The 16,608-nt window shown below is 49.1% G+C and overlaps 1 protein-coding gene across 3 annotated transcripts in view; it reads right to left on the bottom strand.

Annotated features, from left to right (window-relative positions):
• IL7 (interleukin 7) overlaps nucleotides 1–16,608 on the bottom strand; it is a 322,662-nt gene that overhangs the window by 175,918 nt on the left and 130,136 nt on the right. For all 3 annotated transcript variants that reach the window (XM_078687117.1, XM_078687118.1, XM_078687116.1), the window contains exon 2: nucleotides 5,932–6,071. In XM_078687117.1, the coding sequence (XP_078543243.1) occupies nucleotides 5,932–6,036 (105 nt within the window). In that variant the 5' untranslated portion in view covers nucleotides 6,037–6,071. The remainder of the gene's footprint in view (nucleotides 1–5,931; nucleotides 6,072–16,608) is intronic.

The raw sequence follows: 16,608 nt of genomic DNA, 5'->3' as shown, positions 1-16,608 counted from the left end.
AGCTGAGAGGCGACATCGCGCCCCCCTTCCCCCACAGGATCGGCGCCGGCCGCCGAGAGGCCCGCGGGGCGTGTGCTGTGCCCCGGGCCTAAGGATCCAAGAGAAGGTGACCGGGAGCCCACTCCGCACCTCTCTGACCTGCTGCAAGCCGCCCTGCCGTGGCGGTACCCCCAAGGAGAAGAGCGGACCGACCGGAGCCCACCCGCGTCGGCCGCGACTGCGCCCCTGCCTGGGGTGAAGAGAGAGCCGTGCAGAGCCCACCTGCATCGGCCGCCACCGCATGGTAACCTCCGCGGAGCCCACCCGCGTGGAGGAGGAAGGCCCGTCGGCCAGAGGTGAGGCCGAACATTGAAGATTTGCCTAGGGGGCCGCGCAAGCGAGAAGCGACCCCCTTATGACTGTGCATTGAAAGCCGAGCCCACCCGCAACGGTCAAAATGCCATAATGGCGGCCGCCAACCGGCGCCGCCGAAAACACAAAGCGGAGCCTACCCGCTATAAACATACTGTGCCCCTAGTATAGCGAGGCCAGCGAAGCCCACCCGCGGCCTGCCTACAGCGACGCGGCGTTGGCCGCAACTGCCCCGTGATGATGCAAGGCTCGCGGAGCCCACCCACGGCCTGCCTGCAGTGACGCGGCGTCGGCCGCTATCGCCCCGCTAATTAAGACAAGCCCAGCGGAGCCCACCCGTGGCCTGACTACAGCGTCCCCCGCCGCGCGTGTGAAGTGCGGCGGCGGGGTGAGAAACTCTACCATAGAGCGCCCACAGCGTGAGGGGAGCTGCCAGGCGCCGAACAATCTAAACGGAGCCCACCCGTCAAGCGCTAACTTCTGCCCGCGCCGCGTGTGCTGTGAAGGGAGCGGGGGGGAGAAAGGTGAGATCCAGCACCCGGCCCGCAGCCGGCTACGGCGTAAATAAACACCCCCCTGCACAGCACAATGCAAATGGACTCACCGGAGACCAGCAAGTTTGGGCAGCAGTGACGACCTTCTTCCCCGCCCCGCGCAGCGCGAGACCCGAGAAGCTGCTGCGGGCGGGGAGGGCATGAGCAAGATGCGCGATGCCCGCAGCTGACCGGAGTCAGTCCCCAGCAGCCCAGAGACAGAAGCGGCGCAGCTGCACAGCGAGGGCCCCAGTGAAAACGAGAAAGCCAGCGCCCGGCCCGTGGCCGGTAAAAGCAGCACCAGCCCCCACCCCCACGGACAATAAACGGCCGGCACACACTTGCCTGATCAGCTTGTGTCCCTGCGCAGCCAGCGAGCGTCCACTGCCAGGGGCCGTGTGCACCACCCAAAAGACTCTGTGTGCAGCAGGGGAGGGCACAGAGAAGCACCGTGCATGTGGGCAAAAGCGGAGGTCGCCCACACTCAACAGGAAGCCCTCCTGCAGATTTGCAACACTCCCCAAATCACAAGTGCCAACACTTAGGTAAAACACTAGGCACTTACCCTGTTTAAAGCATCGGCATGTATAGGGAGTCCCCAAGGAGGCAAGCCAGCAGGAAGGGGCATCTCAGCACTGAGAGAAGACTGCACGAACCCCTACAGCGTCAAGAACCGGCCCAGGTTCATGAGACACAAGTAAAACGAGCACTGCCATCCAGTGGCCGGAGGGAGCAATTGCAGGCAAGAAAAGGATTCCAGTGAATAAACAAGCATTGCACAGACCACTCAAGGAACTAGCCCTAAAGCAAGCCTGCAGCAACCAGCAGCACAAGAGACTTACCACATCAGAGTAGCGCCAAGCTTACTTGCATAGCTTTAAGGATGCGCCAGAAGCAAAGCATTGTGCAGAAGCGCAAAGAGTGAAGGAACTCCATGCACCAGACAGCACCAGTACAAGTCTGCAACAACACAATGCGAAACTGAGCAAACCGTGTACAGGAACACAGCCACGCCCAAACGATGCCATGTCAAGACGCAACCTCCTGAGGACAAAAGGAGACAGCGCAGGAACGCGTCAGAAGCACGGAACCGCACCACAAAGCGCAAGAACGCGACAAGAGTGCAAGAACTCCACACCCGCACGCCAGGACCGCGCAGCACTGCGCCAGGACGTGCCAGGAATCAAGAGTGCTAGAGTGACGCTGCACAGCGACACGCCAACGCCACAGAACAGCACTGCGCAGGAACGCGCAAGGAGTGAAGGAACTCCACACCTCAGGACCAAACAGAATTGCGCAGGACCACGCAAGGAGTGGAGTAACTCCACGCCACCACGACCGAGTAACGCAGGGATCGCGTCCTCGGAGACCTGTCAGTAGGTCACAGCGAAGATGACCAGGCAGTTGGTCACCCGGAAAGAAAAGGAGAAGATGACCAGGCAGTTGGTCACCCGGAAAGAAAAGGAGAAGATGACCAGTCAGTTGGTCACCCGGAAAGAAAAGGAGAAGATGACCAGTCAGTTGGTCGCCCGGAAAGAAAAGGAGAAGTTGACCAGGCAGTTGGTCACCCGGAAAAGAAAAGGAAGGAGGAACAGTAGAGCCAAAGGAACCCGACGAGACAGGAGGGTCACGATGGAATTGACCAAAGAAGGGTATCCTGATTGAAGGCAACAGAAGTGATCAAGTAACAGGAAGATACGACGACAGGTCTAGTCAACAAGCCAGGGGAAGACAGTGTCCTACCACATGGACAAGACCAAGGCGACGACATGTAGAGGGCCCGCTACATGGAGAAGCCTGGTTAGCATGAGTAAGCACGAAAGAAGACCGGACCGCGTCGAGGAAGAAAACGTAAAGGAAGAATGGAGTATCACAACATCACTCCACAGAGGAAGAGAGAGAACCACAACACACAGGAACATCGGTGCCGTCCAAGGAGCATCGCAACAGTCAGCACACAGGAACATCGGTGCTGTCCAAGGAACATCGCAACATCCGTGTGGATCCCAGTAATCCCTACAACCTGCATTCAAAGAGACCAACCACTGAAGAACCGTATGGGTGCCCCGTGAACCTGAATCTTGCCGAAGCAGAGCATACCCGAGCACTAGACAATCCACCCTTGTGGACTACACAAGACTCAACTGTGGCCATGTCCGAAGTTCCGCAGCGACCCGCACAGCCCACGCGATCAAGTGGCAGTCCAGGGGACAAGGGCCTCGGCCGCATGTCCTGTGAGAGAGGAATCCGGATGGGAGAGGTGCAGCAGCGGCAGCTCCACGACAAGCAACAGGAAGCACGAAGGCCCCAGGTGAACACCTGGCACCGAGAAACGGTCTGGTGAAGACACTGAACCCATGTCCTAATGGCAAGACCATCCTGGCGGATGACATCAATACCCCGAGGACATCATGAGAGACTTGGCGGTGAGTCCGTTAGCAGTTCCTCAGCGACGCTTTTGCGCGGCTCATGCGCAGCCCCGCACGGTCCACCCGGTCCCATCGTGTCCAGCAAGTGGGTCCTCCCAGCGTCTCTAGTAAGAGAAGAGTCCGGCAAGAAAGGCAAGTCGGAAGTTACTTGGCCAGACGGAGGTGTAAAGGCATCAAGATCAGCAAATCCAAAGAAAGACCTCTCGTGCCATAGTCGTCTCCAACAACCAACAAGCGTTGTCATCCACTGGACTAGGAACACCTGCGAGACCCCTCAAGGGTCAATCCCATTCTGCTCCAGGTACCCCAAGTGTTGAACAATGTACATAAGCGCAGCAAGACAAGGATGATCTGAAGTACACCGCTGAGGTGAAGCTCATCTGACTGACTTTGTAATCCAGGAACTGTTTTCAACGTTCTCCCAGCCGATCGTCTGAAGAAAACCTGTTGGGGCTGTAAATTGCTTTATTCTGTTTTCTTGCAGGTTGAACATTTTGTTTTCTTTTCCCCAAACTTTGGGAGGGATGTAGTGTCCTGCAAGGACACAGTCTAGTTGTCTTTAGTGTATTCTTACACTGTGCACCCACCCACCACAGACGTCACTGGGTCAGGTGACACTGCTAATAAAAGAACCCGAGCGCACGTGCTCGTGGCCAGAGTTCCACTCCCCAACTGGTGTCCTGTGTTGTCATTTCCTTCACCATGTGGGCCTAGGGCCCCATCACCACAATAGGTACAAGTGTAAACAAACACATCAAAAAATGGATAGTTTGCCTTAGCTGATAATTATATATTTGGGTAATTTGAAGACATTTACATTAAAGTTATTTCTGTACATTTTGGAAAACTAATAATGCATAAAAGTAGATACCATTGAAGTTGACTGATGGTTGCAAATGACCTAAACTCTAACATCTCCTTCCACTGCCTGACACATAGGAAGGGCTAACAACCCACCCTTAAGCTAAGTTACTGCTGTGCTCTATTTTTTCAGTTATTTGGAAAGTCCATTAAATGTATCTCACTTATTAGGTCATTTTCTTCAGTTATATCCAGTAAGTCATGGTATTGCAACTCAAAGCTTTAATTAAACACAATTCCGAAAAAAAGCAACCTGTGCTCCAATCAGCAACCAGAGGTATAAACCATGAAAACAGTTACTTGTTATATAACTATACATAAAATATGAATGAATGAATGAATACGCACTTATATAGCGCATGGCTACCCGTGGGGCATCCCAGCGCATCCTGATCACGGCCCACTGGTTAGATCAAGGTGATAACAGGGAAAAACGTCTATTATCCGGCAGCAGAGCCATTGATCAGCTTTCGGAGCTCCTGATGGAGGGTTCCAGTCTCCCATCAGACATTCCGTATATTGTCCTACAGAAGGCTGCCCTTTGGCAAAAATGTGCTCAAGTAGACTTGAAGCGAGCTCCGTTCCATAGAGAATTGGGCATCTGGATATTAAACCTGGTCAAGCAGTCGATGGACAATATGTCCTTCAGAGCTTGGCAGGATAGGGGATGCACATGTCTAGGAGACTTATACCCAGATGAATAGTATATTTCCTTCGCAGAGGTGCAGCAGACATTTACCCCATTCTTGCACCACGCAAATCTAGCTGCTATTGTCTATGCGGCTTGGCCATGTTACCCTGCGGCATCAAAACAAACATAAACCGTAGGTAACCTTTTAACTTGCTGCTCAGCTCGCCACCTGATATCGTTGCTGTACAGAGCCATGCATGCCGATGCTGTGGAGGCTCCAACGTGGGCCCGTGGGGGTTGGGATGTGGACATGGATACTCCCTGATGACTGCGGAATGGGCACGGTTAAATGAGCTCAAACACTCTGATTCTTGTAATGCTCGCTTTCAATTGATTCACTACAATTTCCTTCACCGGACATACCTCAAACATAGAAACTTACACCCCGTATCTCCAACGCAACCTGACACTTGCCCCCGCTGCAACACGCTCAACGCTGAAATTCTGCATCCAGCTTACCAGTGGTGTCTGGTGTAGGGTTTTTGGTGCCCAGTGGTGCACGACATTCACAGGGTCAAGTAAATGTTGGTACCCCTTACTCCACAGTGCTGTCTACAGGGCAACATAAAGGGTCCAAAAGATGGGAAGATGCCCTATAAATTTGTACTACTGGCGATGGTCTTAGTCAGACGGAGGGTAGCCATAATGTGGATGAGGCAGTGAGCATCTGAAAAAGTGCACTGGTATAGAGATGTCATGGAGTGGTCTTTGGATGAAGACACACACATGTTGATTAGAAAGCGGGATGAAAAGGTAGTGGACGACCTTGCCGAATGGAGAGAGCTCTGTGTTACTCTATTAGATCCTGATTCTGAAATGTTGTCCGATGATAGCACTGACACAGATAATGTGGCGTGACATATGGTTCTCAGAACTGTAATTTGTTGTGATAATAATGTACATGATGTGTATATGCTTCCTTACATTGCAAATCGTTGCCAGGTGCTATACCTTTTGCCTTTTGTGAATTTGTATAAAAACTGAAAAATAAAGTTCTAAAAAAATAAAAAATAATAAACTATACGTAAGAGGTCCATCACACTATGAACTTAAAAAATATTCTTACCACAATTTTTACTTGGTGCACCAGAACATTAGCATAGTCCTCCATTATGTTAACCATGTCTTTATCCTCACACGTAGGTGATCCAACTGGCAAAAGAACAAGCATCAGTGGAGGAATTCCAAAGACATACCTGAAGAAAACTAAACGTAAACACAATTAATTAAGGACAACTGAACTTTGAATTACTCATCTTTACAACAATCTTACATTTCAGTAACTAGTGTTTAAGGAAAGAGATCTTAATGACTTGCTGCAGAATTTCAGTACATTTTGGCTTTCTTTTTTCACTAAGGCTCATGGCGTGTATTATAAATTCTAATTAATATTCATGAAACCATAACTTTATTGTTTTCCTTTATGTATGAGCTGATTAACATTTTGCCTGCAACCATTTATCTTTGTTAACGTATCATTCTCACATTCTTTCTACTAACAATCTTCAATGTACAGTGGACTTGAATTTTGAAGGGGGTCTTAATGTAGACCACAGGTATACAAACAGGAAATATATTTGCATGTGTGGGCGCACATGTATGTCAACATGTTGTGGGTGCATGTGTGTTCATATCTTTAACAAAGAATCATAATTTTGATCTCTAACCGTTATGCTATTCCTAGTAGGTTAGGCAGAGTTATCTTTCTGCTCCCTGAAATTGTAGTGGTATATTAAAAAAAAGAAAAACAAATCATGAGTGAAACAATGAAACAACATGCTAATTAGAAAAGATAACATTTGATAGTACACTTTGGTGAGGGCCAAATGGGAATAAACAAAATACCTTGAACGTGACACATCCTAAATCCTGGGTAATCTTTCAATCAAAAGGTATTTAACAAAAAACATAACACGTGGGATATTCATTATATAAATAAGCCTTAGCTGCATTGTTGGCTGAATACTTCATTATTTTGAAAATATTTCATATATGTGACCTTTTCATGAACAGACAAAACCATTATAAAATGTACTATAAATTCCGCATATGCACAGTTACAGAAATGAACATATTAAATCTGACTTATGCTAGGATTTATTAATTCCAAAATGGCTCACGAGGGATACCTTTTTGGATTCCATGGCCTTGGCTATGAGTGCCGACTATTTTACGATCTCTGGGCCATATGTATGAGAACATTTTCCACTAGAAACAGAATGGGAAAATCCCTTTGATACATCTGGCCCTCTGTATGGTCTGCATAAATGAGCATCCCCTTTTCCCCTGTTGCTCAGCCATGTAGTTGTGTTAAAGTGGGTCTGAGGAAAGAACAAACTCTATCTTGTGTGAGGTATGTTTGAACATCGCATAGAGTTTAGAAATCCAATATTCGTATGATCTCTCCATACTCCAACACTGGGTCTGGCACCTTCTATAAGTGTGATGATATTAGCTGGATGCATTTTTTACTACTAGGAGTTCAAAGTTGTATGGTGCTTTTCACTATTATTTACTTTGCTGGAGTGATATGCTGCTGGGTGTAACCCTTCTCTCTAGGTACGGCATTCAGACAGGATGCCTGCAGTTGGCTTAGAGGATGCATTGGTTTCAATTATATAAGGCATGAGTGCTCACAAACTTTCTCTCGGGGGCCAAATTTACAGTGTGGTTTGTGTCCGAGGGCCACACCGGTGGGGGCGGGGTCAGTGGGGGAGGGACGGGGCTAGAGCAACAAAAAAAACTGTGACCATGAGGTTGATCACAGGTCCCTGCAGCGGACGCCTTTGTCCACTGAGCCGGCATACACACATCTCTCTCTCTCTCTCTCTCTCTCTGTCTCCCTCCCTCTCTTTCTCCCTCTCCCTCCCTCTCTCTCCCTCTGTCTCTCTGTCTCCCTCTGTCTCCCTCTGTCTCACTCACTCCCTCTCTCCATCTCTCCCTCTGTCTCGCTCACTCTGACTGTCTCACTCCCTCTCTTCCTCTGTCTCACTCACTCTTACTGTCTCACTCTCTCTCTCTCTGTCTCCCTCTCTCTCTGTTTCCTTCTCCTTCACTCTGTTTCCCTCTCCCTCACTCTATTTCCCTCTCCCTCCCTCTATTTCCCCCTCCCCCACTCTGTCTCCTTCTCTCTCCTTCCCTCTCCCTCCTTCACTCTGTCTCCCTCTCTCTCCTTCCCTCTGTCTCCCTCTCTCTCCTTCCCTCTCCCTCACTTTGAGGTCTCCCTCACTCTGAGGTCTCCCTCACTCCGAGGTCTCCCTCACTCTGAGGTCTTCCTCTGTCTCCCTCACTCTGAAGTCTCCCTCACTCTGAGGTCTCCCTCTCTCTCCTTCCCTCTCCCTCACTCTGAGGTCTCCCTCTCTTTCCTTTCCTCCCCCTCACTCTGAGGTCTCCATCTCTCTGAGGTCTCCCTCTCTCTCCTTCCCTCTCCCTCACTCCGAGGTCTCCCTCACTCTGTCTCCCTCTCTCTCCCTCCCTCCCTCTCCCTCCCTTTCTTTCCCACTCCCTCCCTCCCTCTCCCTCTGTCTCCTTCTCCCCCCTCCCTCTGTCTCCCTCTCCCTCCCTCGGTCTCCCTTTCCCTCCCTTGTTCTCCCTCCCTCTCCCTCCCTCCTTCTCGCTCTCCCTACCTCTGTCTCCCTCTCCCTCCCTTTCCCTCCCTCTGTCTCCCTCCTTATGTCTGCCTCACTTTCCCTCCCTCCGTCTCGCTCCCGTTCCCTCCCTCCCTCGCTTTCCCTCCCTCCCTTGCTCTCCCTCCCTCTCCCTCCCTGGCTCTCCCTCTGTCTCCCTCCCTTCTTCTCCCTCTCCCTCCCTTTCCCTCCCTCTGTCTTCCTCCCTCTGTCTGCCTTCCTTTCCCTTCCTGTCTCCCTCCCTCTCCCTCTGTCTCCCTCCTTTTCCCTCCCTCCTTCTCCCTCTCCCTCCCTCTGTCTCCCTCTCCCTCCCTTTCCCTCCCTCCCTCTGTCTGCCTCCCTTTCCCTTCCTCCCTCGCTCTCCCTCCCTTCCTTTCCCTCCCGCGCTCTCCCTACCTTTCCCTCCTCCCTCGCTCTCCCTATCTTTCCCTCCCTCCCTCGCTCTCCCTCCCTTTCCCTCCCTCCTTCTTGCTCTCCCTCTCTCTGTCTCCCTCTCCCTCCCTTTCCCTCCCTCTGTCTGCCTCCCTTTCCACCCTCCCTCTCCCTCCCTTTCCCTCCCTCCCTCCCTCCCTTTCCCTCCCTCGCTCTCCCTCCCTCTCCCTCCCTTTCCCTCCCTCACTCTGTCTCCCTCTCTCTCCTTCCCTCTCCCTCCTTCCCTCTGTCTCCCTCTCTCTCCTTCCGTCTCCCTCACTTTGAGGTCTCAATCACTCTGAGGTCTTCCCCTGTCTCCCTCACACTGAGGTCTCCCTCTCTCTCCTTCCCTCTCCCTCGCTCTGAGGTCTCCCTCTCTCTCCTTCCCTCCCCCTCACTCTGAGGTCTCCCTCTCTCTGGGGTCTCCCTCTCTTTCCTTCCCTCTCCCTCACTCCCTTTCCCTCCCTCCCTCCCTCGCTCTCCCTGCCTCTCCCTCTCTTTCCCTCCTTCTCACTCTCCCTCCCTCTGTCTCCCTCTCCCTCCCTTTCCCTCCCTCTTTCTGCCTCCCTTTCCCTCCCTCCCTCGTTTTCCCTCCCTTGCTCTCCCTCCCTCACCCTCCCTTTCCCTCCCTCCCTTGCTCTCCCTCCCTCTCCCTCTCTTTCCCTCCCCCCTTATTGCTCTCCCTCCCTGTCTCCCTCTCCCTCCCTTTCCCTCCCTCTGTCTGCCTCCCTTTCTCTCCCTCCCTCCCTCTCCCTCCCTCCCTTACCCTCCATTTCCCTCCCTCCCTTGCTCTCCCTCCCTTTCCCTCCCTCCCTTGCTCTCCCTCCCTTTCCCTCCCTCGCTCTCCCTCCCTTTCCCTCCCTCTGTCGCTATCCCTCCCTCTCCCTCCCTCCGTCGCTTTCCCTCCCTCTCCCTCCCTTTCCCTCCCTCCTTCTTGCTCTCCCTCCCTCTGTCTCCCTCTCCCTCCCTCTGTCTGCCTCCATTTCCCTCCCTCTCCCTACCTTTCCCTCCCTCGCTTTCCCTCCCTCCCTCGCTCTCCCTCCCTTTTCCTCCCTCCCTCGCTCTCCCTCCCTCACCCTCCCTTTCCCTCCCTCCCTTGCTCTCCCTCGCTCTCCCTCTCTTTCCCTCCCCCCTTATTGCTCTCCCTCCCTGTCTCCCTCTCCCTCCCTTTCCCTCCCTCTGTCTGCCTCCCTTTCTCTCCCTCCCTCCCTCTCCCTCCCTCCCTTACCCTCCATTTCCCTCCCTCCCTTGCTCTCCCTCGCTCTCCCTCTCTTTCCCTCCCCCCTTATTGCTCTCCCTCCCTGTCTCCCTCTCCCTCCCTTTCCCTCCCTCTGTCTGCCTCCCTTTCTCTCCCTCCCTCCCTCTCCCTCCCTCCCTTACCCTCCATTTCCCTCCCTCCCTTGCTCTCCCTCCCTTTCCCTCCCTCCCTTGCTCTCCCTCCCTTTCCCTCCCTCGCTCTCCCTCCCTTTCCCTCCCTCTGTCGCTTTCCCTCCCTCTCCCTCCCTCCGTCGCTTTCCCTCCCTCTCCCTCCCTTTCCCTCCCTCCTTCTCGCTCTCCCTCCCTCTGTCTCCCTCTCCCTCCCTCTGTCTGCCTCCCTTTCCCTCCCTCTCCCTACCTTTCCCTCCCTCGCTTTCCCTCCCTCCCTCGCTCTCCCTCCCTTTTCCTCCCTCCCTCGCTCTCCCTCCTTTTCCCTCCCTCCCTCCCTCCCTCTACCTCCCTCTGTCACCTCACCCTGCCTGTGTGTGCCGGGTCTGAAACAGCTTCTGGAGGCACACACAGCTGCACCATTGGCATGTTAATGGGGCTTTGTTCTCCTCTTAGCGCCCCTGCAGCCCCACTCTAACTATGGCGGGAATCGCCGGCCCCCACAGAGCAGCAGAGTCTTTGAGTAGCGCTCTGGTTGCAGACACTCTTTAAAAACAAATTTAAAAATTAAAACTCGGGTACGATGTCTGCAAGGTCCGCGGGCTGCCAGCAGCCCGCGGGCCGTACTATGAGTACCCGTGATATAAGGGATAAAGTACTCCGTACCCGTGATATAAGGGATAAAGTACTTCCTGCTGTAATTATAAAGATATTGCAAGTCACAGAGGAGATACACTATCATATATGGGAACAACTCCGAGTTCCTTTATAAACTTATGGAACTCAGAGTTGACTTGCAATTTTCTTAACAAGACCATAGGGTTGAAACCAGTTAGCTGACATGCATTTGTCCGTTACTTTCACAAAATAAATAAGTAGATACATCAGAACCTTTTGAGTTCTGCTGAATTTCCCTGGAAATTATATGTAGAAAGTAGATGGAAGAGACTGGATTGTAAATATCAATCATACGTTTATTATCAACAGCCCCACACCTAGTGCTGTGCGTAGGTAAGGAAAGGAATCTCAGGAATGACAGTTGGTGGTTGGCGAGGGACATGAGGGAGAGTGGAATGTTGAGGGACCAATGGGAAGGAAAAGGGGACAATGGGTACTCTCGCGCAGGAGAGATGGATTGTCACCTTCACGCGCTAAGGGCACGAGAGTTGCAGAACTGGGATACAACACATCTTCCTCTCTTGAGAGTTTTAACAAATAAATCACATACTGTGATATAACATAAACATTAATGTATGTTTAACTATGCGCCTTTAGTCACAAACAAAGTCCTCATAGCGTTTGGGTTTACGGATGGTTCTCCCAAACCTTCCCGTGGCCAAGTGGGGATCAGGAACACTTTCAGTGTCAGAGTGAGGATCATTACTGGTTCTACCGAACCTACCACTGAAGCTATGACCGTCAGACATGACTTCAGAGTCAGAGTGTGAGTCACCGTAACAACTCCGATTGAGCGAGGACTGACATCAACAGACTGGTCTGATGAGTGACAATCAGCAGAGTCAGTGACAGGTGGGAGATCGTGTGAAATCTCATTTCTCGGCATGCAACCATGTTCTAAACTGGTCCTATCAACATCAACCCACAGATCTTTGCAATAAGTATTATGTTGAAGTTGATTGGGTACATTGACTCCATGATGATATCTGGCCAATCTACTCATGTGCCACACTTTCCCATCACTGAGTCTAGCCGCATTGTTATAAAGTTCATCGATGTGAAGCGGAGCGGTGAATCAGCTTTCTCCTTTTCTCACTTTCTTTTCTAAGCGAACTTTTACAAGATCACCCACCTTAAATGAGTGTTCTTTGGCACCATGTTTGGAATCATACCATTCTTTGTAGTATTTTTGCGCCTTGATTATGTTATTTCTGATGACATCTGGTGACAATTCTATTTGTTTGGAAGTAGGCATCCAACCTAGGCCTATACTCAGGGGCTGTCTGCTTCTCATGAAAACAAATGGTGCATTACGGGTGCTGGCACAAGGAGATATCCTGAAGGCCCAGATGAGTTTGAACACTTCTTCTTCCCAGTTAAGGTTAGCATTTCTCGACAGCTTTATGTGTCCTTTTAAGACACGGTTGAAGCGTTCAGTGAGGCCATTTCATTCTGGATGGCATAATGAGGTGGTGTGGTGGGTGATGCAATTTCTCTCAAGGAATGACTTAAACGCCTCAGAGCAAAATTGTGGACCATTGTCAGTGAGCACATATTTGGGTAATCCTTCACTCAAGAACAGCTTATCCAAGAAGGAGATGACTGTTGAGCTGTCTATTTCTGAGACAATTTCTATTTCAGGCCACTTGGAGAAGTGATCAATGACCACTAAAATATACTTGATCTCTCCATCATGTCCTTCAATGGGTCCAGCGATGTCCAGGCCTAATTTCTCCCATGCCATTAAGGGGGGTTTAAGAGGAGAGAGAGAAACTTTGGATGTTTTAAGGGTTTTATCTGAATCACAGCATTCTACACAGTTTCTTATCTGGATTTCAATTTGCTTGTCAATACCAGGCCACCAGTAACTGGTTCTGACTCTCTGCTTTGATTTTGAAATGCCAAGGTGACCAATGTGGCAAAGATTTAGAATTTTGTTTCTGAGTGTGATGGGGGCTATGGCTTTGCCAATTCTGTACAACACTCCATTTTCCCAACTGAGTTCATTTCTTATTTCCCAAAATACTTTGGCATTGTCGTGAAGATGGCGTTTCTCTGGCCAAGTGGTGTTGACGAATTTGCATACGTCTTGGAGTGTGGAATCGCGAGACATGTGTTGTTCCCATTCTCCCGCAGAGATTCCATCAAGATCCGTGTTGAAAAGTAGAGCCACTTTTTCATCATCTTCTAGTGTATCCATATTCTCATTGTGTGGAAGAGGTAGTCTGCTAAGGAAATCCGCAACCTTGTTCTTGATTCCAGGCCAATATTCTGCTGTGTAGTTGTAATCCAGCAATTTGATAGACATTTTACTAAGCCGTGGTGAAGCATTTTGCAAACCTGAGGCAGAAACGATTTTAACTAAGGGTTTGTGGTCTGTGTGAAGATGTATATTGTATCCCCAAATGTATGCTCTGAAGTAATTGAGCGCCCATGAACAGGCCAGCATCTCACGTTCGATTACTGAGTATTTCTCCTCAGCAGGGGTGAGCGATCTTGAAGCAAAGGCCACAATCCATTCATGGTTCGAAGTATCCTTCTGTGCTAGCACAGCACCCAGTCCTTTGTTGCTAACATCAGTGGTTACGAAGATTTCAGTTTTGGGATCAAATCCTTTGAAAAAGGGTGCATCGCTTATTTCCTTTTTGATTGTTTCAAAGGTGTTCTGACATTCCAGGGACCATTCAAATGATTTTCTATTTTTTAGTAATTGTCTTAAATTGTACATTTTTTCCGAAAAATTTCTAATGAATTTTGAGTAATACTCAGTTAATCTGCGAAAGGCTCTAACATCTTCTTTGCTGGATGGACAAGGAGCATTGAGAATGGCATCCACTAAACCTTGTTTTGGTTTGATACCATTGTGGCTAATAGTGTGCCCAAGATATACCACTTTGTTCGGGGATAGTTTACATTTGTCTAACTCAACAGTTAGTCCATGCATTTTCAGTTTGTTAAAAACCTGCCTACGGTGTAGTGTTTTATCTAGGAACCTGAATCGATATTCCTATTTTATGCCCTTGTCCGGTTATAATCAATAATATCCATACAACGGCATAACAATCATATCCATAATTCGGTCGTAGCACATGCTGTCACATTAAGCAAGGCTACTTCTCCGGCCCCCTAGTAAAGCACACCGAGTTCTCTAAACAAAACCAAGCCTCCAGCAACCTGGGAAATCCCCCTTGCTTTTGTTTTGATTTCGTCCTAGAACTCCTGTAAAGCACTGTAAGAACGGCCAGTTCTTAGTGACATCTTTATTGACGTCTTATGTCCAAACTTACGTCAAACCCAGGCACCTTTCAGGTATAAATATACCAACGTTGCCTTAAGCAAACACACGGTGGTGATTCTGGAGCAGAGCAGCTATCTACTTGCCCGAAAGCCCAGCTGATGCGAGAGCCCATGGACGCTGCCCCTCCTCCTTGACGCGCTGAGAAAGACGCTGTCTTTTCTCCTGCCGAGAAATCCAGCTCCGGCGTTTCCAGCCTACCCTTGCGGGTTGCTGGGATATCGAGTCCTGAGAGAGAGATACCAGACCTCCTGCTTTCTATTTCCCAGGTACGGAGCTGACTAAACCCTTAAAGAGAATTCTTGAGTCAGATTCTTGGCAAAACAAACTTAACTTAAACTGCTACTTACTTACTCCCTCCCACGTATTAGGCTTAGGTCAGGTACACCGGGGTAGGCGTATTTAGAAGCAACCGTTGAGTACGATTAGTCAATGTATATATGTATGTATATATTTTATCTATTTTAAAGTATCATATGGCTAAGAAACCATATCAATGCTTTTACAGTATTATTTTATAATCCTCCTTTTACTGTACGCACTTTACTTTACCATGAGCATTACAATCGTGGCAATTCATTTCTCTTGTATGAGGAAGAAGACTGCTCAATAAATAACACCTTTTATTGAAAATGCCCGTCTCTCTTTTCTCTGCATTCTGGTGAAACTAAGTACGCACATTTGACTGAGTGAAATAGCTGTCTATTGTTTTCACACGACTCTAGAGATACACTCTTATTCAGGGAGAGCAAAGTTGTTATGTTTTATGGTTGTCAGAAGCTAATCCCTTCTTGTCTATCCAGGGAGGTTAAACTCCTCCTCGTTTATTTGAGAAAGTTTCTAGTGACCTCTGAGCTAGCTGGCAAACCTTAAGTCTAATATAGTCAGTAGAGACCTAGATAACCTCAGTCCTACGTCTACACTGCTGAATATATTATTCCAATGCGCAGAGCCTATTGGGAATATAGGAACTACACTACATGGCGCCCAACGTTTGATAAGGCGATAAATCTAACGCAAGACGTTAGAGTAACTCAGTCGTGCTTTTTCACACAGACCCTTTTTTCCCGTAAATACTCCAAAAGACGTCTGGAGTGGGTAAAAGGTTAAAAATCCGCCGGAACTTAGTAGGAAGAGATTTCTATGTATAGTTTTTGGTTTAGTCAACGTTGAAGGATACAGTGTTCCAAAAATATTGTGCACCTAATCTTTGTTTCCTTGAAACTTGATCTGCAACAAAAATCTTTTCTGTCAGTAAAAATGACAGAAAGTGAAGAAGAAAGGGAGACAGCTAGATTAGCAGCTCAACTCCTAGAGGATGACACTAGTCTCCTGCAGACCGACCCGAATGCAATACTCATTCCGGTCAACATAAGAAAAACTATAACTCTTAAACTTATAGAGAATGGACTAGCATCGAGAGGTGGTATAGTCGTATTCGTAATTGAGGCACATGAATATCGGCAGACAGAGGTATTCTATTCATGGATAAACTTTCCAGCAGCAAACGCTGTCACACACGAATTCCACTATTACAAAATAGAGGAACCTCCGGAAGAGTAAACTCCTTTCGAGGAGGTGGAAATCCCATTAAAATACCAAGAGCACCTGCTCTGGTTTAAAGGCGCCCTAAAACATAATAATCACATCACCAGGCTCAGTCCACTAGGTAGACCAGGAGCAACGTGGCCGGTTCTAGCCAGCTACACACCACATCCAGACATTGAAAAAATGTCAATATCAGAACTTTTAGCACAGCTAAAACAACTGATTAAAATTCATAGACAATTAGTCCAATATGTAATGCGGACTTCAACAGTCCAACCAGCTATTAACATTCCACAGCTGACCCCTCATCAGGGAAATACAAATAAAATAACACCACAGAACATACAATCATGTCTGGGTAAAGTACTCATAAAACGGGAACAAATTCCATTCTGGTTAGCACAAAAAATCACCCAAATAGGGGCAGTATTTCCGGATACTACCCCTACTGAGAAACACAGAATTCTGACTATCTGTCTTCCAATGGGGATCGCACCACATGTGGAGGACTGTGACACTTGGGGCACAGTCTTTGCTTTCATTTACACAAAAACACATGGTGTTCCGTCCATGGCGGTAATACCCGATGTGCTAAGACAGATTCAAAATGAATACGGTCCAGAACCTGCTTTAACTCTGGGTATGAAATTACTGAAAGACTTCAAGCAGGTCTCAGCTATATTACTAGCGAACATAAAAGGAGAAGCAGCATCTGTGCCGATCCGCCAGAAATTGAAAGAAACAGATATAGCAGAACAACTATTTGAACTAGCCAGAATCATAGAGAAATCCTATGAAGAACTAGGAAGAGATAGTTTGG

Source organism: Lissotriton helveticus, chromosome 4_1, assembly GCF_964261635.1.
Source record: "Lissotriton helveticus chromosome 4_1, aLisHel1.1, whole genome shotgun sequence".
Taxonomy (NCBI): domain Eukaryota; kingdom Metazoa; phylum Chordata; class Amphibia; order Caudata; family Salamandridae; genus Lissotriton; species Lissotriton helveticus.
Note: the sequence above shows the minus strand (reverse complement) of the source record. Positions and strands in the feature narration are given on the sequence as shown.